This window comes from Aspergillus fischeri, genomic scaffold, assembly GCF_000149645.3.
Source record: "Aspergillus fischeri NRRL 181 1099437636264 genomic scaffold, whole genome shotgun sequence".
NCBI classification, from domain to species: Eukaryota; Fungi; Ascomycota; class Eurotiomycetes; order Eurotiales; family Aspergillaceae; genus Aspergillus; species Aspergillus fischeri.
This window is the reverse complement of record NW_001509762.1, coordinates 2,588,443-2,608,453: the sequence shown is the minus strand read 5'-3', so window position 1 is coordinate 2,608,453 and position 20,011 is coordinate 2,588,443. Positions and strand designations below refer to the sequence as shown.

General features: G+C 51.5%; 7 protein-coding genes across 7 annotated transcripts; 4 read left to right on the top strand and 3 right to left on the bottom strand.

The window, feature by feature from the left end:
* Positions 1-526: 526 nt before the first annotated feature.
* On the top strand, positions 527-4,030 carry NFIA_081450 (putative ubiquitin C-terminal hydrolase; the record flags this gene model as incomplete). The annotated part of the gene is made up of 3 exons (XM_001260097.1): positions 527-751; positions 823-1,023; positions 1,130-4,030. 3 exons carry the CDS (start codon positions 527-529, stop codon positions 4,028-4,030), a joined length of 3,327 nt encoding a protein of 1,108 aa, XP_001260098.1.
* Positions 4,031-5,834: 1,804 nt separating this feature from the next.
* NFIA_081440 (cytochrome b5-like heme/steroid binding domain-containing protein) lies at positions 5,835-6,370 on the top strand (the record flags this gene model as incomplete). Its single annotated transcript, XM_001260096.1, has 3 exons — positions 5,835-5,953; positions 6,010-6,136; positions 6,206-6,370. The coding sequence occupies 3 exons, from the start codon at positions 5,835-5,837 to the stop codon at positions 6,368-6,370; spliced, it is 411 nt and encodes a 136-aa protein (XP_001260097.1).
* Positions 6,371-7,078: 708 nt separating this feature from the next.
* NFIA_081430 (putative RNA binding effector protein Scp160) lies at positions 7,079-11,178 on the bottom strand (the record flags this gene model as incomplete). Its single annotated transcript, XM_001260095.1, has 4 exons — positions 7,079-8,064; positions 8,122-10,411; positions 10,467-10,723; positions 10,782-11,178. 4 exons carry the CDS (start codon positions 11,176-11,178, stop codon positions 7,079-7,081), a joined length of 3,930 nt encoding a protein of 1,309 aa, XP_001260096.1.
* Positions 11,179-13,499: 2,321 nt separating this feature from the next.
* On the top strand, positions 13,500-14,582 carry NFIA_081420 (putative nucleoside transporter; the record flags this gene model as incomplete). The annotated part of the gene is made up of 3 exons (XM_001260094.1): positions 13,500-13,844; positions 13,935-13,939; positions 14,096-14,582. 3 exons carry the CDS (start codon positions 13,500-13,502, stop codon positions 14,580-14,582), a joined length of 837 nt encoding a protein of 278 aa, XP_001260095.1.
* A 14-nt stretch (positions 14,583-14,596) lies between these two features.
* On the bottom strand, positions 14,597-16,270 carry NFIA_081410 (putative C6 transcription factor; the record flags this gene model as incomplete). The annotated part of the gene is made up of 3 exons (XM_001260093.1): positions 14,597-14,863; positions 14,943-15,396; positions 15,456-16,270. 3 exons carry the CDS (start codon positions 16,268-16,270, stop codon positions 14,597-14,599), a joined length of 1,536 nt encoding a protein of 511 aa, XP_001260094.1.
* Positions 16,271-16,764: 494 nt separating this feature from the next.
* On the top strand, positions 16,765-17,386 carry NFIA_081400 (DUF967 domain protein; the record flags this gene model as incomplete). Its single annotated transcript, XM_001260092.1, has 2 exons — positions 16,765-16,797; positions 16,853-17,386. 2 exons carry the CDS (start codon positions 16,765-16,767, stop codon positions 17,384-17,386), a joined length of 567 nt encoding a protein of 188 aa, XP_001260093.1.
* A 254-nt stretch (positions 17,387-17,640) lies between these two features.
* Positions 17,641-19,837, bottom strand: bipA (Hsp70 family ATPase KAR2; the record flags this gene model as incomplete). The annotated part of the gene is made up of 4 exons (XM_001260091.1): positions 17,641-18,206; positions 18,264-19,369; positions 19,427-19,622; positions 19,687-19,837. 4 exons carry the CDS (start codon positions 19,835-19,837, stop codon positions 17,641-17,643), a joined length of 2,019 nt encoding a protein of 672 aa, XP_001260092.1.
* Positions 19,838-20,011: the final 174 nt, after the last annotated feature.

Here is a 20,011-nt window from a genome sequence, read left to right as displayed (position 1 = left end):
CAGTCATTGGCTGGAGCACTGTTGGTGGTTGATTCCTTAGGTGTCAATTTTCCGAGTTAGGCCAATAAATCAGGTGTCCAGGCAGACAAAAGCATGTGGCGTCATCGGACAAGGCGGCGAGTAATACCAAGAACTGTTTTGATACGGTCATTACGCCGATTGCGCATACCCCAGAAACGTCCCGCAGTTTGCTTCTGCCTTCGACGAAGGTTCCCTACCTTGCCTTAGTAGGTACGGAGTATTGTCGCATTTAGTCTCTTTCAATTAATGTGTCCTTCGGTCATTCTATCCACCCTTGTCAGTCAGACATTCGTTGATTTTCACTCTCTTATACAGGGGTGCTGTCTGCCCATATTTTCGTTCAGTGTCTGTGCCTGCTTCTATTCTCCCCTCGTCTGCTCCGACTCACAGACCGTTTCTTCTTTTATACCGCCCCCGAATACCTAGTGGCTTTCCTGAAGCGTTTCCCCGCGGTCCTTCCGTCACGGATCATGTGTTAGAGAATATTTCTCTCCATCCCTGTATAATGACCTTGGATGCAGCATCGTTACCTTCTCCGCCGAATTTTGCGCCGTGGAAGAATCCCGATCGGCCGCACTCCTTGGGTGGCATGCAATCGGGCGTGGAGCGAAATGGCAGATCAGGTTCACATCAAAACGGCAACCATGCCTCCTCCCGAATACCACGATTTCCGAACATTAAGGATCTTCAAGATGAAGCAGCCTCTCTGGATGTGAGCGAATCGACTCCGGTGCGTGTTGCTCTTTTATTGATTCGCCTTGAGATTTCTACTGTGGCGTATCGCTAATAGGTGTCTCATAGTTGAGTGATTTGCTCGGACGGGCACAGGAGGCGATCGAGCTAGCTAGAGAGTACGCTGATACCGAAGAATTGGACAAAGCTTATGTGCAATACCTGCGTGCATCTGAGATCACTATCAACATCATACCGCACCACCCTGACTACCGCGTTACCGTCAGCCAGAGTCCGGCATGGTACAAGCAATTTGCGAGTCTTATGATGGTATGCTTTTCCAGCCCTGAGAGGGTGTTCATAGCTTATGAGTGAACACGCCCACGAAATTGGGGTTTTCGAGGAGTAGTAGATTGGTGAGCTGACAAATTCATAGGCTGTGCGGACGAAGCAAGGGACGATGGACGATATCAAACAACAGATTTTGGAGGATAATTTGGCTAGCAATATCCAACCGCTGGGACCATCCCGCTTCACCACACCAGGATGTCAGGGAACCGCCGCGGCAACGTCTCAGGGTGCAGCTTCTAGAGGCCGTCAGAATGAGGCAGGCGAGAGTTCAGTACGGATGCCGAGTCCTTCGGAATTCCAAAGAGCGCCTGACACACGACCGAAGCCGAACAGGTATTCGGCCCCTGCCGAGGACCTACTTGCCCAACGCTTCGCTAAACTAAGAGCATCACCATATCCTGTCAATGGTCACAATCATCCGAATAATGGACAAAATGGTGCAACTACAACGTCTTCGCCGCCTAAATACCTTAACGACTATCCTCCTCGTCCGTCCTCTTACATACAGCAAGGTTCACAATCCAGCTCAAACTTGAGCTCACCCTCTAGGCGCCCTCTAGGGCCCCGTAACATGGGGACCAGCCACGACGTACCGAATCCGCCTCCAAAGATACCGCTTAATACCTCTCTTCCTCGGGCCCCTGATCCAGCGTATAGTCCGATATGGACAGTGCCTTCTCAACTTCCATCAAATCCGCCGAGAACATCTACCGAAAGCTCCCGCCCTGTCAATCCGCGATACTCACAATTAGCCAACTCTCCCCGTGGCAGCCCCAGTCGTGGTGGTCCTGATGACAATCCATATCGATCTACGACGCCAAATGGCATCCACCATGTCAGAGAAGCCAGGAGTAGCTCTGCAGATCTACCGCATAGCACTACTATCACCGCTCAAGCTTTACTGGAGTACCTTCGCAAATACAACGTTTTGTTGATCGATGTGCGACCTCGCGAGGAATTCGACGGAGGTCATATTTACGCCAAATCAATCATCTGTATTGAACCGGTGGCATTGAAAGAGAACGTGTCTGCGGAGGAACTCGAAGAGCGGCTGGTGGTATCACCTGAGCATGAACAGTCACTGTTTGAGAGGCGCAATGAGTTTGACCTCGTTGTGTACTATGACCAGAAAACAGACTCAGTCAGCTACCTTGCGGGGTCTCCTGTTGGGACAACAGCTCCTCATCTTCGAGCCTTGCACGACACATTGTATGAATTTAATGCGTACAAGCCCTTAAAAGATGCACGGCCACCTGCGTTACTATTGGGTGGACTCGATGCATGGATTGACCTCTTGGGACAGCAGTCTTTGGCAACATCGACAACTGCTGCCGTAATGGGATCCATACAGGCCAAGAGGCCGGCGATGAGACCGGGTCGACCTCTTGGGAGGGTACCGACCATGGCGAGTGCCAATTCCAGTCTTGAAGTCAGAAAAAGAAGACTGCGCGAATATAAGCCTTTGAATCCGGAAGAATTGACCGCATGGATGGAGAAGTCGAAGAATGAGGAGATCGACACAAGCACCTATATCGAGGAGGAAGTGCTGACAGAGGAACCGGAAGATGCTTCTGAACAGCAAGAGCCTCCGGTTACGCCTTTTGTGCATACATACGAGGACTTTTTGCGACGCTTCCCGGAACCGCATGCAATTCAGGAATCGATGGTTGTGCCTCACTCTCAGCCATCGATACCTTCCTCAACACCCAATTACGCTGCTCGCGTACCCGTTGCGCCATCGCGACCTCCCCCCGCCGTCCCCCGACCGAGCTATAGTGGCGTCTCAGATGGTCGGCAAATTCAGGCACCCCTGGAACGGCAGAATTCGGCGACCAAAACAGCTTTGTATACTCCCAGTTCGATGTTGAGTCGCCTCAAACTTCCACGGACTGGTTTGACCAACTTCGGGGTGACTTGCTACATGAACTCGACCATCCAATGTCTCAGCGCGACCGTAATGCTTAGCAAGTTCTTCATTGACAACCGATTCCGGTTCTACGTTCAAAAGAATTGGAAAGGATCACAAGGCGTCATGCCTGGGCTATTTGCGAATCTGATTAGATCGCTGTGGAAGAACGATGTTGAGGTGATCATGCCCACATCATTTCGCAATTTTTGCGGCCGCTTGAATCAAGAGTGGGCCATCGATCGGCAACAGGATGCCAAGGAGTTTTTTGACTTTGTGGTGGACTGTTTGCATGAGGACCTCAACATCAACTGGCAGAGGACTCCTCTCCGGCCGCTCACATTCGAGGAAGAAATGCAGCGGGAGCGGATGCCTGTACCCAAGGTCTCCAAGATTGAGTGGGACCGCTACTGTCACCGGGAAGAATCCTTCATCTCCTCACTGTTTGCTGGCCAGCACGCCAGTCGACTTCGATGTACGACCTGCAAGCGGACGTCAACAACGTATGAGGCTTTCTACAGTATCAGTGTTGAAATTCCACCCACCGGCACGGGCGACATCTATCAATGCCTGCGTAGTTACTGCCAGGAGGAACTGCTGAGTGGGGATGAAGTGTGGAAGTGTCCTTATTGCAAATGTGAGAGGGTGGCAACGAAACAGATCATCATCACTCGGGCGCCTCAGATTCTGGTCATCCACTTCAAGAGATTCTCAGCATCGAAAACGCAAAGTGCGCGGAAGATCCATACACCCATTGATTTTCCTCTGCATGGGCTTCGGATGGATGATTTCGTCATCTCTGCGAACCCTGGATCTGCCACCGATGCTAGGGCTGCAGACATGAATTCTGCGACCACAGGGCCTTTTACGTATGATGCGTATGGGGTGTTACGCCATATTGGATCGACTATGGGGAGCGGACATTATATATCGCTGGTGCGGGATGCGCAGCGCCAATGCTGGCGCAAGTTTGACGATGAGCGGGCGACCGACTTTAACCCACGCGATCTGCGCTTCAAGGACCGGCTGCAGAACGAACAGGCATATATTGTATTCTACGAGCGAGTTCCGGCGAAGTGAAACTGCCATGAATTTGCATCTTGATGATTTTCGGTTTCGGATACACCTTTGAGCATTCTTTGCTTCGGAAATGAGATGATTGTTTTGCGCTATTTGCAGGGAAATGACGGCCGACGACGTGATACCTGATGATGATCCATAAATGATGATTTTGACTTTGGCCTGTTTTCTTTTCTCTTTAACCATGCATGTCTGTCCATGAGTCCACTAGCAATGTTACTGTGTATATAGAGGGAGTTGGGTAGATACTGTTGCAATGGAAAGCACTAGAAGTTCCTGACAGGACAATTGTACATTTATCATTCAACGACCCCTCTGGATCCTGGCTCATCTCATCATACATCATTTCCTGTGGTAGTTGGCCTGTGATAGGTTCCGCGGACACCGGAACCAGGACTATCCTCAGGCAGAAATTAACGGAAGTCTAAGCACGCTATCCGACAGGTTTGCCGCAGTCGATCATCCCCGAGGTTATGGCTGTTGACCCCGGAAAAGAGAGTGTTGGCTAACTTCCTGGGTTGCCTGTGACAATCTTGTACATTAATTGGGTTAAACGGGTCTGTGGACTATCAAGCCACGGTTATGATTTACTATCGCCTAGATTATGAGCGGAATAGACGCTCACTGTTGCATCTAAGCTCCCTGCATAAGTATGTATACATTTGAATACAGGATTCTTAAGGTGATCAATACCATCGTGTTAGCTACAAATTGGCAGAATCTTTCGCCCCATACTGTCTGACCGAGATACCTACAAGCTACAACGATAATGAGAGTATGAGTCTATGTACTGCGTAGGCAAGAACTGTCAGGTGGAGTCGGAAGCGAGATCTGGATTCCGGTCTCCATAAGGACAGCGGAAGACCATTCCGATTCAGTCAACCAGAGTATTCATCCATCCTGGAGATGTTCTGCTGATGGCCTGATTGGGAAGTATTATCCTGCGGTGCATGTCAGCGCTGTTCTTAGAATAGAAGTCCCGACAGCTCTTGACTCTTGACCATGGAAATTGAGAAATAGAACAGATGAATGCACGGAATATTATATAATCTGTCCTTAGATCTCGGAAAATGAGTAACAGAAAGAATCGAGGGGAAGAGAAATAAGCGGCCTTTTATTCGCGGACGGAAGATGGAGTCCTTTGTCTATCCGGCGCTATCAGACCACCTCTTTAGAATATTTACTCCGAAGGGTCAGCTACTCCGTAGCGAGGTACTACTACTGTGGTAGAGCAATACATAAGACAGCACAGTTGTATCAGCTATTGATCGCTCAAAAGGTGCCCGAGGAATAACCGGATCAGATCCACGGCAGTAAACGAAGCGGTGCCTGAGGAATAAGCCAGCTGAAGAATCACAGGCCAACCCCAGTATCTTTCGGGGTCGCCCAACTAAACTTCCCGCCGCCATTGGATTCTTCTTTTCTCCTCACCGAATCTCCTCCTGTCCGCCCCCCATTTTCTCTTTCTCTATTTCAATCTTATCTGTCTATCTGTCTTTTGGCATTGCTTCGATCCCTAGTCTCTCCTCAACCTTCAGTCAATTTTCCTATCTCTCCGTTGTCTGTTCCTGGTAAGTCTACTTTCTTTCTCTGTTTACAGGCGTGTTTACTCCCCTGTCGGAGAAGTACCTGAAAAGCAAAACGCTGGCCTTATCGTCCGACATCGTACGCCGACGGAATTGCTGACTGCTGACTGCTCGCATTTCCTTCTTCCCCTCTCATCTACTTTCCTCTCAATCGCTACTGCTATCTCAGAAATCTAACAATCGTCACCAATCCAGATAAACCGAATAATTTATTCACAATGTCCGCCTCCAAGGAATTCACCCTGCAGGAGATCTCCGAGCACAACACCAAGAAGGATCTCTACCTCATCGTCCACGACAAAGTCTACGACTGCTCCAGCTTCGTCGATGAGCACCCGTACGTCACATACCCCCATACAGACATCAAATTCAGAACTGATTCGGAATCCCCAGTGGTGGTGAGGAGGTCCTCCTCGACGTAGCCGGCCAGGACAGCACAGAGGCCTTCGAGGACGTCGGCCACAGTGACGAGGCCCGCGAGATCCTCGAGGGTCTCCTGGTCGGTACTGTGAAGCGCCTGGTAGGTTTCTTTTCGTTCTAAACTGTGACTAACTTGCGCGATCCGAGCTAATTCACCTCTGCTATTTAGCCCGGCGACCCTGCCCCCCGCGCTAAGCCTGCCCCCTCGACCTCTGCTACCACAGGTGTTGCTTCCTCGTCCAGCGGGTTCGGCATGTACGCCGTCCTGGTTGTCTGCGCTGCCGTCGCTTACGGTGCCTACCAGTACCTCCAGGCCAATTCTCAGCAGCAGTAGATGTGTCTGCAAGGGAAAAGGAGGTCTGGAACGACAAATCAAAAAATTTTCACTCCCCAGAAATTTTATACAGGAGAGATGCTAGTTTCGGAGTGACTGTTTTCTCTTTTCTGTCTGATGGCGATTCTGTTGTTTCACAAGGGATTGCTGGGTGATGATACCCAAAGCAGATATTTCTGTTTACTTTCGCTGCCTTCGGTATCTCCCTTCTTTAGGGGGAAGCCAAGTCAGATTTTCGCGGACGTTATATGATCATACTTATGCCTACGGATAATATAGTAGAGGAGCGATTGGCTTCTGTCTTTTGTTTCTTTTTGCCCCCTTTTTCTCCCTCTTACTATATCACTTTGTCAAATAGACCGCTTTTGAATGTGTCTTGGTTCAGTTCAGATTCCCCCTCTTGCAGTGGTGACAGGTGGTATACTGGCTCACTCCTGCTCTCAACAGTGGAGTGCGCTATGGATGATCAGATAGACAGAAGTACGTGAATACAGCTTTGCTCAAAAAATGTAGAATAGAAGATACACAAAAAGGATGATAAATTTAGGACAAGAAAGAATAGAAAGTAGACACAATGCTGATCATGGAGTGGAATTTTATAGAATGCAGATGCGTAAAAGACCATCGTAGGGGCGTCCAAGGAGATAAATGTCCCCAAGCAAAATAGGACATTCATTCCGAGAAGCGACGGCAAAAGAAGGATGAGCCTCATCTGGAGCCGCCGTTGAGGCCAGCGCGGACGGCGTCAAGGATCATCTCCTTTGCTTTCTCCAGTCCCTCTTTGCTGCCCTTGATTTCAATCGCCTCACCGCGAGCCTGGTCCTTGGGCACGTTGATCCGGCATCCCGTCTGTTTGCGGATAGCATTGATCTGGCTTCCGCCCTGGCCAATAACGAAACGGTATGTCTTGGGATCGGGCAGAATCAGATAGCCAGTCGCAGTCTGCTGGGATGCAGAAGCAATGGCTTTCTCCAAGGCTGACTTGGCTCTGGCCACATTGTCGCTACTTCCAATAAGCACCCATGGGATGGTCGCGGGTTGCGTTGGGTCTGGGGCGGCAGCGCTGTGATCGACAATCTTCCAAGAGTGAGCCTCCACAGAGTCGCTGGGCTCATCAGTGATCAATGGAAGGGATGACGCCCCGTTGGTCGTGGCGCGGGACTCCTCGGAAGCCGGTTTGGGTGGCACTTGCTGGCCAGCGTGGTCAACAGTAACTCGGTAATCATTGCGGAGGCGTCGGAAAAAGGCGCCATTGTCTGCAATAGCGTGGTGCAGATGCCGAGGAACTTCGACTGTTTCACCCTGCTGATCCTTCAGCATGGCAAGAATATGCTCCTTTGCACCCTCGACAGCGTTGCTTGGGCCCTTCAGCTTGATATCGGACCGTCCAGAGCCTTGTTTGGGAATGTCCAGGGTGACATTAAATTGCGATTCAATACCGCGTCTGGTCTCGCCTCCGCGGCCGATGAGCAGTCTGTGCTGTGCAGGAGGAATGTCGACAGTGACCGTCACCTGGTCTTCGCGTTCCTTTACGAAAGCTTCGATAGCAGCAATGATATTCTCAACGACCTTGCCATTTCCTTCCAACTTGATAGTGGATTCACTGCTATCGGGCCGGGGGAACCTGACAATGCGCGACGCACTTCCGTCGGAAGGACCACCGGCTTCGGTAACGATCTTGCGAATGTTCGCACCTGGGCATCGAGTTAGCTTCTAAGATGGACGAGATACTTATATCATCACAAACTTACCGCCACCGCCGATCAAAGCCTTGTGATGCTTCTTGTCAACATCAATCGTCTTGGTGACAATAGCGTCGAATTCGCTGGAACGCTGCAGCAGAATCTTCTTTGCTTCCTCGACCTGCTGCTTTGTGCCCTTGATCTTTATCTGCACACGACCCGAAGCGTCGGGCGCGTCATTAGCTCCCGGAACGTCGATTTGCGCCCCGGTATCAGCGCGAAGCTTGTCCATCTCACGGCCACGCTGGCCGATCAGAGATGGGATCTGACTTTGAGCGACAGATACTGTAGCCGAGTGAGAGTGGTCAATGACCCACTGCAACAGACTCAAAATCTCATCTCTGGCGGCATCCGCACCCTTGCTCGGACCCTTGACGATGACTTCATCAGGGGCCTGGTTGGGACGGATAGGACGAGAGCCGCCGACTTCGCTAGAAGTGTCTGCCACGGATTGATCGTCGAAGCTAGGTGTTGCAACCGCCGCCCTTGGGAATTGAACGCGGACAGAGTAGCGGTCCTGCAGTCTGTTGACCTGGCTTCCCTTCTGGCCGATAAGTTCGCGGTGGTACTGTGCGGGGATCTTCAGAACGTGAGTTGTCTCATCTTCCAGTTTCTTTCCCAGATTGATGATGCGGGCTTTGGCAGCATCCGCTTTAGCCTTGGGTCCTTTGACTTCGACTTTGCCGTTGTCAACCTTGATGTCAACATCGAATTCCTCGCGAAGTTTGTTGATGTTCTCGCCTCGCTTGCCAATAAGGAAGTTTGCGAACTTCTGAGGGAAGTCGAACGAGATTGTGTAGCCTCTTTCGAGGTCATCTTTCTCCTGCCCCACTACGAAGTCCTGCAGCTTTGACACCAACTCATCCACTTGACGGGATGGACCGCGCAGAGATACGTCACACTTATCATTACGAGCATCTCCAACGAGAGCACGGACAGGAATCTGGTCATCACCCTTTGCCTGCTGTTCGCGGGCGATGAATTTGCGTACCTTCTCCTGGTACTTAGCAGGAACCTTAACGGACTTAGCAACGATATCATTCTGGTCTCCCAGCAGCTGCGTAAGGAAATCCTGTGCTTCCTGCAGGGACTTTTCAAAGGCAGCTACCTCGGCCGGGGATGGCCTCTGGCGCGGGATTTCGGGCAGCGAGTTGGCGGCGGACGGTCCCTCATAGACGAGAACAACATCGGAGCTATCCAGCTCATCCGGAACGAGGAGATGGACACCGTAATCGTTCCGGAGCTTGCCGAGACCATGGGACTCAAGATACGGGTGGTAATAAGGATCGACAGAGACATAGCGAAGCCTTGCAGGAGGGTGAGCCTGGACCAAGTTCATGATGTCAGACCGTGCACGGATAGTATTCTTGCCGTCCCGCGAGTAAACCTCCCAGGTCACAGGGCCGTCAGCGCTAGGCGGGAGTGCAATACGAGCATCGTACATCTGCTCCAATTGCCGAATGATCTGTCGTTGCTGAAGGTACCGGGTGAGGGCACGTGCGTGTGCATGAGGTCCGGCAGGAGCGTTGGGATGCTGACGGGACAAGTCAATGCTGGCCATTTGCATGCTCGTAGCAAGCTCCATTGCACGATTGATACCAGCCTCGATGCAGTCCTGCGGTCCAGTGATAGTGAGAAATTCACTGTCATCGGATGCCGGTGGTAGCACAATAGCACAGCCGGTATCAGCAAGGAAGTCATGAAGAGCATTGGCTCCGTCCCCGAGGATGAACTGGTGCTGCCCGCGGTTGATGGCCAACTGCCGAAGGGTTAGTCGCCTCTGCAGATCGGCGGCAAGCCTCTCGATTTCGGCGCGAGCTTCCTGTGCAGCAGTGCGCTCTCCAGTGATCTGAATGTGCTTATCAGAAGCTGGGACAAACTGCACTCGTCCGGGCTCAGCCTCCTGCGGGGGAGGCTGGCTCTGCCATGTATCATACCGAGGCACATGCACTTGAGCCTTGGTACGTTCCTCGATAGCTTTCAGGTTCGCATTATGCGCACCCGCAATGAAGGGGAAAAATTCGGCTGGAATCGACTTGAGTCGCAGGCTCATGTTGGAGGCCCGCTCCTTGACGATAGCTTCAATTTCCCGGCGTGCCATCTCTGCCGCAACGGCGTCACCCTCGATCAGGACGTCTATCGTGTCGTTGTCGTCTTCGTCATCCTTTGCGGCCGAGTCATCGGCGCGGGGCACTTGGACGCGCGCACCCGTCCGTTGTTGAATGTCTTGCACAATTGCACCTTGCCGGCCGATAATGTGGGCGCGGGCGGATGTTGGGATGGGAATGCGGACCGATTGCTACATTCTCGTGAGTTGACGAAAAACGAGGAACATCAATTAAGAAGATATCTACCTTGGATCCTACTTGCTGTGCAACCTCCTTGAGAGCCTGTCTTACGGACTCGACCGAGCCTTTGCCCTCAAAGATGATCGAGCCTCCAGGGCCACCCCGCATATCGACAGTGGCCTTTGAGCGCCTGGAGATGTCGCGGAGGATATCCTTGAGAGGCTTCTTGAGCTGTGCTCGCGGCATCATCTGAGAGGGCGCTAAACGAAGCTGCTCCATGTGCTTGCCGGGAAGACTCATGATTCTAGGGACATCGCTCGCTGCTGATCGATAAATGGTTAGAGCAAGCCGCAGTACAGAAAGGGCGGCAGAACAACATACTCGCTTGTGGGCGTCCAGCGGCACCGTTGGCAAGAGCAGCAGCGGCAGAGGGCCTGGCACCCCAAGTGGCTGCAGCAGGTGCCCTGGGCTTAGGGCCACTTCCCAAGGCGGGGAACAGCTCCTCGGAGCGGACATCAAAAGCAGGCGACCTTTTAGGAGCCGCATTGGAAGTCGAGGGTGTAGCGGCGACTGCTTCCTCGACTGCAGCTGCGGGTTGGGCGGGAACAGTCTGCTGGTCCTTTCCCAATGATGGAGGGGGATGCAGCAGATCCTCTTCGTCCACGGTATCCTCCACCGTCACCTTATGCGCCTCATTGCGGGCATGCTCCTCCTCCAGCATGGCCGCAAGGGACTTGGCCCCACCGTTAACATCGCTGCTCTGTACTTGAGAAGCCATCATCAAATATCGTCAATTGACACCGAGAATGAGAAATTATGTACTCGAGATGGGAGGGAAGGAGAGAGTCTAATAGGTAAGCCTTTCTCGAGGCATAGATTAGTATGTGATCTCCGTCTAGGAAGAAGCCAATACAGGAACATTGAGCATACCAGAGCAAAGATAGCACCGCTAATAAACAAAGTGTAAATGAAACTGACAAAGAGTTTCTAATGATATCGGTAGCCAAATATTGTACCCAAAATGTCTGGAGAAGAAGAGTAGAGACCAATTGCTGATCTGTGGAGGCTAAGAGGTAAAGGGACAGTGCATCACCAAATTAGCGGGGATGAGGATAAATAAAAAGACAATTGAGAGGAAACGTGATCAAGAGAAAGAGAAGAGAAGAAGGATGAGTGAGGAGAGAGGAGGAACGAGCACGAAAGGGAAGTCAATGCTCGTGCTTGACGGGCAATGATGACAGTGATGATCAGAATAATTTGGGGGGGAGAAGAAGAGGAGGAAGAGGACAGACAGCTCGATTCGCCGAAGTACTCTACTAGTGGAAAGGCCGGGGGTGAATTCCTGTTCGGGTCGCTCGAGGGCGGAGCCGACAGAGTCTCGTCCCTCCCACCAGTTGTACTGAACATCCAATGTCGTCCCCTGTTTAAATATACTTCTATAGAGCTAACTCAGTTCTAAGTATTTTATTTCGCTCAACAGAGTATGAATGAGCTGACATCAATCAACCCTCTCAATTGGGTGTCTGGGAACTGAACACGGTGCGGGTACATAACGTGTTGGCCTCAGGCTTCCGCCCAGAGGTCGTGTCTGCCAAGTCCATCCACCATAATCGCAAGAGAGAGAGGATGGCGAAAAAACATTGGTGTTGTTCACTTCGATGGCAGGAACTGAACAAGGTAGAATGTCTCATTCCATGCTCTAAGGCAATCTTCTGTGTTTATGTGAGTCTATGGAGGTCTAGAATTACTCTTCAGAATAATGGATTGGTTGTAGTGGACCTTATATATATATGCCCAACATCTGCTCATTGTTCACTGGATAAGGTTATCAAATAGAAAAAAAGAGAAAAACCGAGTGTTGAGAGATGGGTATCCACTGCTCGAATCTCAGTAAATAGATTAATACCATACGAATGGCTTTGGGCTGCTGCACATTCAAGAGAGGTTAAACATCGTAATCGCTTGCATCAATCTTCCATACATATATTGATACTTTGCATCCAATGGACTGAAGCAACAACAAACCAGTCAATTCCTCTCACTAAGCCATCCTACAATGCTAAGAGAAACTTTCGGCTTGCCAAAACTTACCTTTATCTACCACTAGGACCATGTTCCCTCTACTAATCTAATGCGGGAAGTGCTAGCACAAATAGGTTCATAAGGCGTCCCCTACAGAATAACCTATGGACAGCTTCAACGATCGCGGGAAGGGGAAGCATAGAATATAAAGAGTGCCTATCGACACGTGTGTTAAACTGTCGCAATCAGTCTAGAAGGTGGTTATGGCCTCGGGAAAGCCTAGACTACTAAAACCGATCAGGGGGTCTAATCCTGCACTTGATGCATGGGACTTCCTCGTGCGTCGTACGGCTCGTGTCAAATACTGTCCTCTATATACTAAGGTAGGTCGCTTTTTCACCGAATATCACTGACGATCAACTTGCTTCTCGAGCTTCTCAAGGAGTGGTACTCACTACTCATCCTTAAGATTTCTCCGACCCACAGCTAGGGTTGTCGGTTCAGTGCACCCACGGAGACATGCTCCCGAAGGCCAAGCCTGGCCGGGTGCAACCCAAAAGCTTAAGTAGAACAGGCAGGTAGATGACAATTTACTTGCGTAGACAGACCAGAAAAAGCTGCTTTTGTTATCAAAATTAACTCAATTCCTGTCCTTGGTATCCGAACACTCTATCATATCTCACGACGATTTAGGTCCGCGCTCGCGAGTGGCGCGAAACAGTGAGAAATGGGAATAGTGCAATCCTGGTCGTTCGGACTTTGGAGGTTAGACTTGATGGATCATGGATTAACTCTGGGGCACTGGGACACACAGACTGTGGTCTCGTGGAAGTTGACGGTTGAACATCAACGAGAGAAGTCCAATAGCCCCACAAATCGTCGTCCAATCTTCGGGGGAAAAAAATTGAGAAGATAGCAGAGATTGACTTCCGCGTCCTGACGGGACAGCCCAAGCTAAGCTCACTCCCCGATTTAAAAGTTGTCACGCCCGTCCTGTGTAAAGGGTAGGAAAAAGGCTTGTGTGGGACGCTGTCTTGTGGCTTCCTGCCAAATCCAAGCTGCCTATATATCCTCGACATGGATCCACGCAGTCTCAATGCAGAAGAAAAAGCTCACCCTGAGCCAGCCTCCATCCCAGTGGAAAAGCAAGAGCCAGTCAAACCGCGTGGCTTGCTCTCTCGAATTCGCTACTATGAAGAGGTGCTGGATCGCAAGTTGGGAATTGAATCACACAGTCTTGACAGGGTTATTCCGGAAAATCGTAAACCTCCCAACTCCCTGGCGATGGCTTTCATGTGGGCGTCTGCTACGATCAACATCAGTTGTTTTAGCACAGGGTTCTTGGGAAAAGAATTTGGATTGTCTTTGGGACAGACCATTGCTATCACCATCTGTGCGACGTTCCTTGGTGCCGCTGTGACGGTTCGCATACCTTTTCCTATTTCTCTGGATCTTCCTAGCGCGATTTGCTCTTCCCCTTTGGGTTTCCAGCGGCTTACATTTACCCCTTAGGGCTGGTGCGCGACTATGGGCCCTGGTACTGGTCTTCGCCAGGTTGCGATCTCTAGATATTCTTTAGGATTCTATCCTTCATCCATTATCGCTGCGTTGAACGTGATCGAGCAACTCTGATGGGCATCTGTCAACTGCATCACTGGCGGTCTTGCCCTCAGCGCCGTTTCCGATGGCCGCGTGTCGATTGCCGTGGGCGTGGTCATTGTTGCGTGTGTCAGTTTTCTCTTCAGTTTCGTCGGTCTCAGGGGAGTCCTGATGTATGAGCAATACGCTTGGATCCTATTCTTCATCATTTTCATGATCATCTACGGCGAGTCTGCGCATCGGGCCAACCTAGCCGCCCCTGCTACAGTTACCGGTCTCACCAGGTCAGGAAATGCTCTGACCTTGATCGGTGTGGTGTACGGCTCCAGCGCATCCTGGAGCTCCATTGTCTCGGACTTTTACGTTCATTACCCAGTCAACACCCCCAAGATCAAGATCTTCCTATACACCACTCTGGGCATCACGATTCCAACCTGTATCGGTATGCTGCTTGGTGCTTGCATCAGCTCGGCTTTGGATACGAATCCTGAATGGGCTGCCGCCTACGAGAACGGTATCGGGTATCGTTGTCAGTCGTTCTTATCTTTGGCTGCTGAATAAGAATGGTAGTTCGATCAATGAACGCGGTCATTTTGCTGTGAGATGCTCTCTTCTTCCACATCTAGCCTGGCAACAAGCCCAACACTCAAACGAGCAGGAGCCATCACCAAAGCCTCTGCTGTTTTCGCACGAAGAATTGAGTTCAGCATCGGATCATGCTCCAGAAAGGGCAGAATCTTCTGATACAAAGCGTGTAGAAAGTCCTGAGGCCCGACCTGAAGGGCACGCGAAAACGAGCTTGGAGGAGTATAGAGAACGGTATCTGCCAGCGAGTTGGCAACCTCAAAACATTTCAGTAGCTATATCCAGCGTCATTCCCTCGTTTCGACAATATCTTGCAGTAGTCTGCATGAGACTCACCTGGTCCCGGCCCAAAGGCAGCAAGTCTGTTTCAGACAGTCCATGGAGGGACATCAACAGGTCACGCCCGACAATTACAGGGAATCGAAAGGTCATCACCTCGGTGGTAGCTGTCGAGGATAGCAGATGCCGAGATAGTGCTTCCTGCCAGACAATTGTCCTCATCCATTCTCTGGTGATATAACAATCCGCCAGTCGTGTGGATGCCTGATGGTCCGAGTTAAAGGCTAGGAGCGACAGTGCCGCTTCGGTTTCAGCTAGACTAGCTGGAGATAGAGCTTGAGCCAGACTGCCACTACGGCATCGTTGTGCCCGAATCTTGTCGAATGTGACAAAGAGACTGAAAAGCTCGAGTAACCCCCACGCATGAGGGTTCATTGCCAGTTGTGCTGCATCTGGGACTTGAACTGGATCACTGTATGAAGGCCTCACGCCAAGATGCATAGCATATCCTCTATGCTGTATCAGTACCCGCAAACTGCTCAGTGTGCTTACAGGTCTATGGTCACCTACCTCTCAGACACCCACAGCAACAGAAACACAATCTCCTCGTTTGCAACAACACCATCCGTAACGAAAGTGTTCCGTTCGTTCGTGTCCAATCCTAATAGTCTCGCGCTCGCGACGGCCTCCTGTATAAAGAGCATGGCTGACTTTCGTTGGTTAATCTTTGCATGATACACATGCAGGAAGAATGAAACAAGTACACCCTTGACGTCGAGGTTCTCTCTGTAATCACTCCGCTCCCGAAGCCGCATACACTCCAATTTGAGCAGGCCACTGTCCACCATGTGGCCATCATCGCCAGCCATGGGAGCAAGCTGCAACTGTGCCATCGTCGCGGCACACAGCGCCAGCACTAAGCAAAGTGTCTGCGCATCGCAGGTGCCGTTCTCCAGCTGTTGCAAAACCGCATCTGCGTCGACCACCGGCCAAACACTGTACGAGAAAGTCTGGTACAGCCGCACAATATAGACCAGTATCGCCTTGGGAATGCATGTCTCCTTTCTCCAGTCGGATGCAGACAGGGACTCGTCCCCCTCAGTATCAGCATGAACATCAGCATGAATTACCGGACGGTTCTCGACCGACTGGGTTCTTGCAGCAGCTTCCTCCGTATGAGCATGGCCAATCGATCCATCACTGGCGGACCTGCTCTTGCTGCTATATCGCCTGGCTTTTGGTCCCCTCCGTCCTGGTGGCTTGAGGTACGTGCAGCCCGCCTCCTTGGACGTCTTCAGGCAAGTATCGCAAGGCGAGGAGCCGCTACACTTCACCTTGCGAGATATACACTCATCACATGCTCTTTTGGTGAGTTGTCGGCGCATCCGATCAGTATTCCGTATCCTCTACTATCAAATTGATGGAGATGTCATGAAAGTGGAGTTCGTGTTGTCACAGGATGATCAAGCACCTGCAGTCTGCAGATGAGGGGAAGCCGCGCTGTCCATGCATGCCGGCAGCCGGACAGACTGGTGGGTTCTACCAGCATACTTTAAAGCACTTCTATCCTCTGTATACTGAAATTTCAAACTGAAATCTCCATATACTCTTTAACAGATATTTTATCCTCAAGTGAAGATATCGATGCTCACTCTCTTCCCGGCCAACTATCTCCCTTCCGCCGACGACGTCATGAAGACCCCGCCGCGGGAGGACCTTCCCTAATTTCAGATCCCTTCCATATGCGACAAATCGAAACCACATAGATTCTCCATAGACTCACCGAACCATCAGCATATATACCTACCCTTCATTCTCCATCTTCTCTTCTCTTCCTCCCACTTCCCACCTTCCTCCTAACACACGTAAACCCCTCAAAATGGACAAACCACTCGGCCCAACCAGCACAGACGTACGCCAGCCCCGCAACCCTCAACCCCTCCCCAATCGCTAACGAGAAATACCAGATCCGCGAGCTCGCGGCCCAAGAATCCTCCACAGCAGTAATCTTCCCCTCCTTCACTTCCGCAACCGCCTGGTCCCTCGGCCTCGCCCTCCGCGACCGCATCCTCTCCCTCCCCGCCGACCAGCGCAAACCAGCCCTGATCTCCATCTCTCTAACTGGCGGCTCCGAGCCACACGTTATCTTCCAGTGCGCGACGGAACCGGGCACCGTCGCGGACAATGAGGTCTGGGTGAGGCGGAAGCGGAATACCGTGCTGCGGTGGGGCGTGTCCAGCTGGTTGCTGCGGAATAAGATGCTGGCGAGCACGGGGCTCAGCGCGTCCGAGGTGGAGGAGGCGTTTGTGAAGAAGTTCGCGCTCAAGAGCTCGAGCGGGGGTGCTGCGGATGACTATGCCATCCACGGCGGTGCGTTCCCTGTTCGGGTCAGGAGCGTTGATGGTGTGGTGGGCGTCATTGTTGTGAGTGGGTTGAAGCAGGAGCACGATCACCAGGTCGTTCTAGAGGTGGTCCGGGATTACATCCAGAACAGCGCTTGAGCTGTCTGGAACTCTGGATATCATCACGCTGTTGGCGTACTCTACATAAGCAAGTACGGGATTTGTTGCGCTCGATTGAGCAACTGCTTTGTACAGTACGTGAATAGTCTCGGCGAAAAGAAGGTACCATATCAATGAGGTATCATGTATTTGGCCTCTATCATATATCGAGGCGACTCTGGCTTATTCCCAAAGGAAAATCCATAATGAATCAATTAACATATCAAAACTCCGTAAATCCCTCTAAAGTAATTTTACAGTTCGTCATGTCCGCTGGGCTCCTCCTCCTCATCCGCCGGTGCAGAGCCATACAGCTTGCTGGTGATGGGGTAGGCCACATTGGACAGTTGCTCCTTCTGCTCCTCAAAGTCCTCGGTGGTGGCAGTGGCGGCGTTGTCCTCCAGCCAGTCGGTCACCTCCTTGACAGCATCCAAGATAGTCTGCTTGTCATCCTCATCGATCTGGCCACCAAGACCGTTCTCGTCGTTAACCTGGTTCTTCAGGCTGAAGGCATAGTTCTCCAGAGAGTTGCGAGCCTCAATCTTGGCCTTGATAGCCTTGTCCTCCTCGGCGAATTCCTCAGCCTCCGCGACCATGCGGTCGATCTCTTCTTGGGACAGACGACCCTTGTCGTTGGTAATGGTAATGGATTCGGCCTTGCCGGTACCCTTGTCGCTGGCGCTAACCTTCAGGATACCGTTGGCATCCAGGTCGAAGGAGACCTCAATCTGAGGCACGCCACGAGGAGCGGGAGGGATACCCGTCAACTCGAACTTGCCGAGAAGGTTGTTGTCCTTGGTCAGAGAACGTTCTCCCTCATCTGAAATAAGTCAGTATATCTCCATATCTTCAATCAAGTACAATGGCAAACACTTACAAACTTGGATCAAGACGGTGGGCTGGTTGTCAGCGGCAGTCGAGAAGATCTGAGACTTGCGGGTAGGAATGACGGTGTTGCGGGGAATGAGCTTGGTCATGACACCACCGGTGGTCTCAATACCCAGGGTAAGAGGGTTGACGTCCATGAGAACGACATCGCCGGTACCTTCCTCACCAGAGAGGACACCACCCTGAACGGCAGCACCGAAAGCGACAGCCTCATCGGGGTTGATACCCTTGGAGGCCTTCTTGCCGCCAAAGAACTCCTCAAGGAGAGCCTGGACCTTGGGAATACGAGTGGAACCACCGACCAGAACAATGTCGTTGACATCAGACTTCTTGACCTTGGCGTCCTTGAGCACCTGCTCGACGGGCTTCAGAGTCTTCTTGAACAGATCCATGTTGAGTTCTTCGAACTTGGCGCGAGTGAGAGTCTCCGAGAAGTCCTCGCCGTTGTGGAAGGATTCGATTTCAATGCGAGTGGACATTTGGGAAGACAGAGTACGCTTGGCCTTCTCGACTTCGCGCTTGAGCTTACCCATGGCCTTGAGGTCCTTGGAGACATCAACGTTGTGCTTCTTGTTGTATTGCTTGACGAAGTAGTCCATAACGCGGTGGTCAAAGTCCTCACCACCAAGGTGAGTGTCACCGGCAGTAGCCAGGACCTCGAAGACGCCGTTGTCGATAGACAGAAGGGAGACATCGAAAGTACCACCACCAAGATCGTACACGATTACCATACGCTCATCACCAGTCTTGTCCAGACCGTAGGCGATAGCGGCGGCGGTGGGCTCGTTGACGACACGGAGAACGTTCAGGCCGGCAATGGTACCGGCGTCCTTGGTAGCCTGTCTCTGGGCGTCGTTGAAGTAGGCGGGAACAGTGACAACGGCGTGGGTGACCTTCTTTCCGAGGTAGCCCTCAGCGATCTCCTTCATCTTTCCAAGAACCATGGCGGAAACCTCCTCGGGGGTGAAGATCTTGGGGGACTTGTTGACTTCGACCTTGACGACAGGCTTGCCATCCTTGTTAACAACCTTGAAGGGGAAGTTCTTGGCGTCCTTCTGAACGTCCCTGTCATCGAACTTGCGTCCAATCAGACGCCTGGCAGAGGTTAGCACAAACTCTTCGGGTATCCAAAACACGACGGGCAAAACTCACTTGATGTCAAAGATGGTCCGGGTAGGGTTCGCGGCGTATTGGTTCTTGGCGGCGTCACCAACCAGACGCTCTTCATCAGTGAAGGCGACATAGGAAGGAGTGATACGGTTTCCTTGGTCGTTGGCGATGATTTCAACCTTTCCGTTCTGCATCACACCGACACACGAGTATGTTGTTCCCAGATCGATACCGATGACTGTTGGCAGCACGAATTAGCACGAGAACTTCATGTCTTCAGAAAAACAATATCCAAGACGTACCAGTGCCATAGTTGTCCTGTACTGAGTCTTCCTCAGCGTGTGCTGTTCCGAAAAAGGCCAGTGGCGCAATGAAGACAAGGAGGAGGTAGAAGACAGTGGTCCAAGCAGTGAACGGCTTGGCCGCGCCATTGCGACTCGATAGTCGCGACATGGTGAGTATGTGAGGTGTAAAAAGGAACTCCTTTACGATAAGACTGATAAAGAAGTGTACAGTCTGTCAAGATGTCACAATCCAAGCGGTTGAGGATACGTGTCTATCTCCCAAAACACGTTCCAAAATCCCCAAGTCCCAGTAAACACACTTCCTTACAATGTAAAGGAAGAA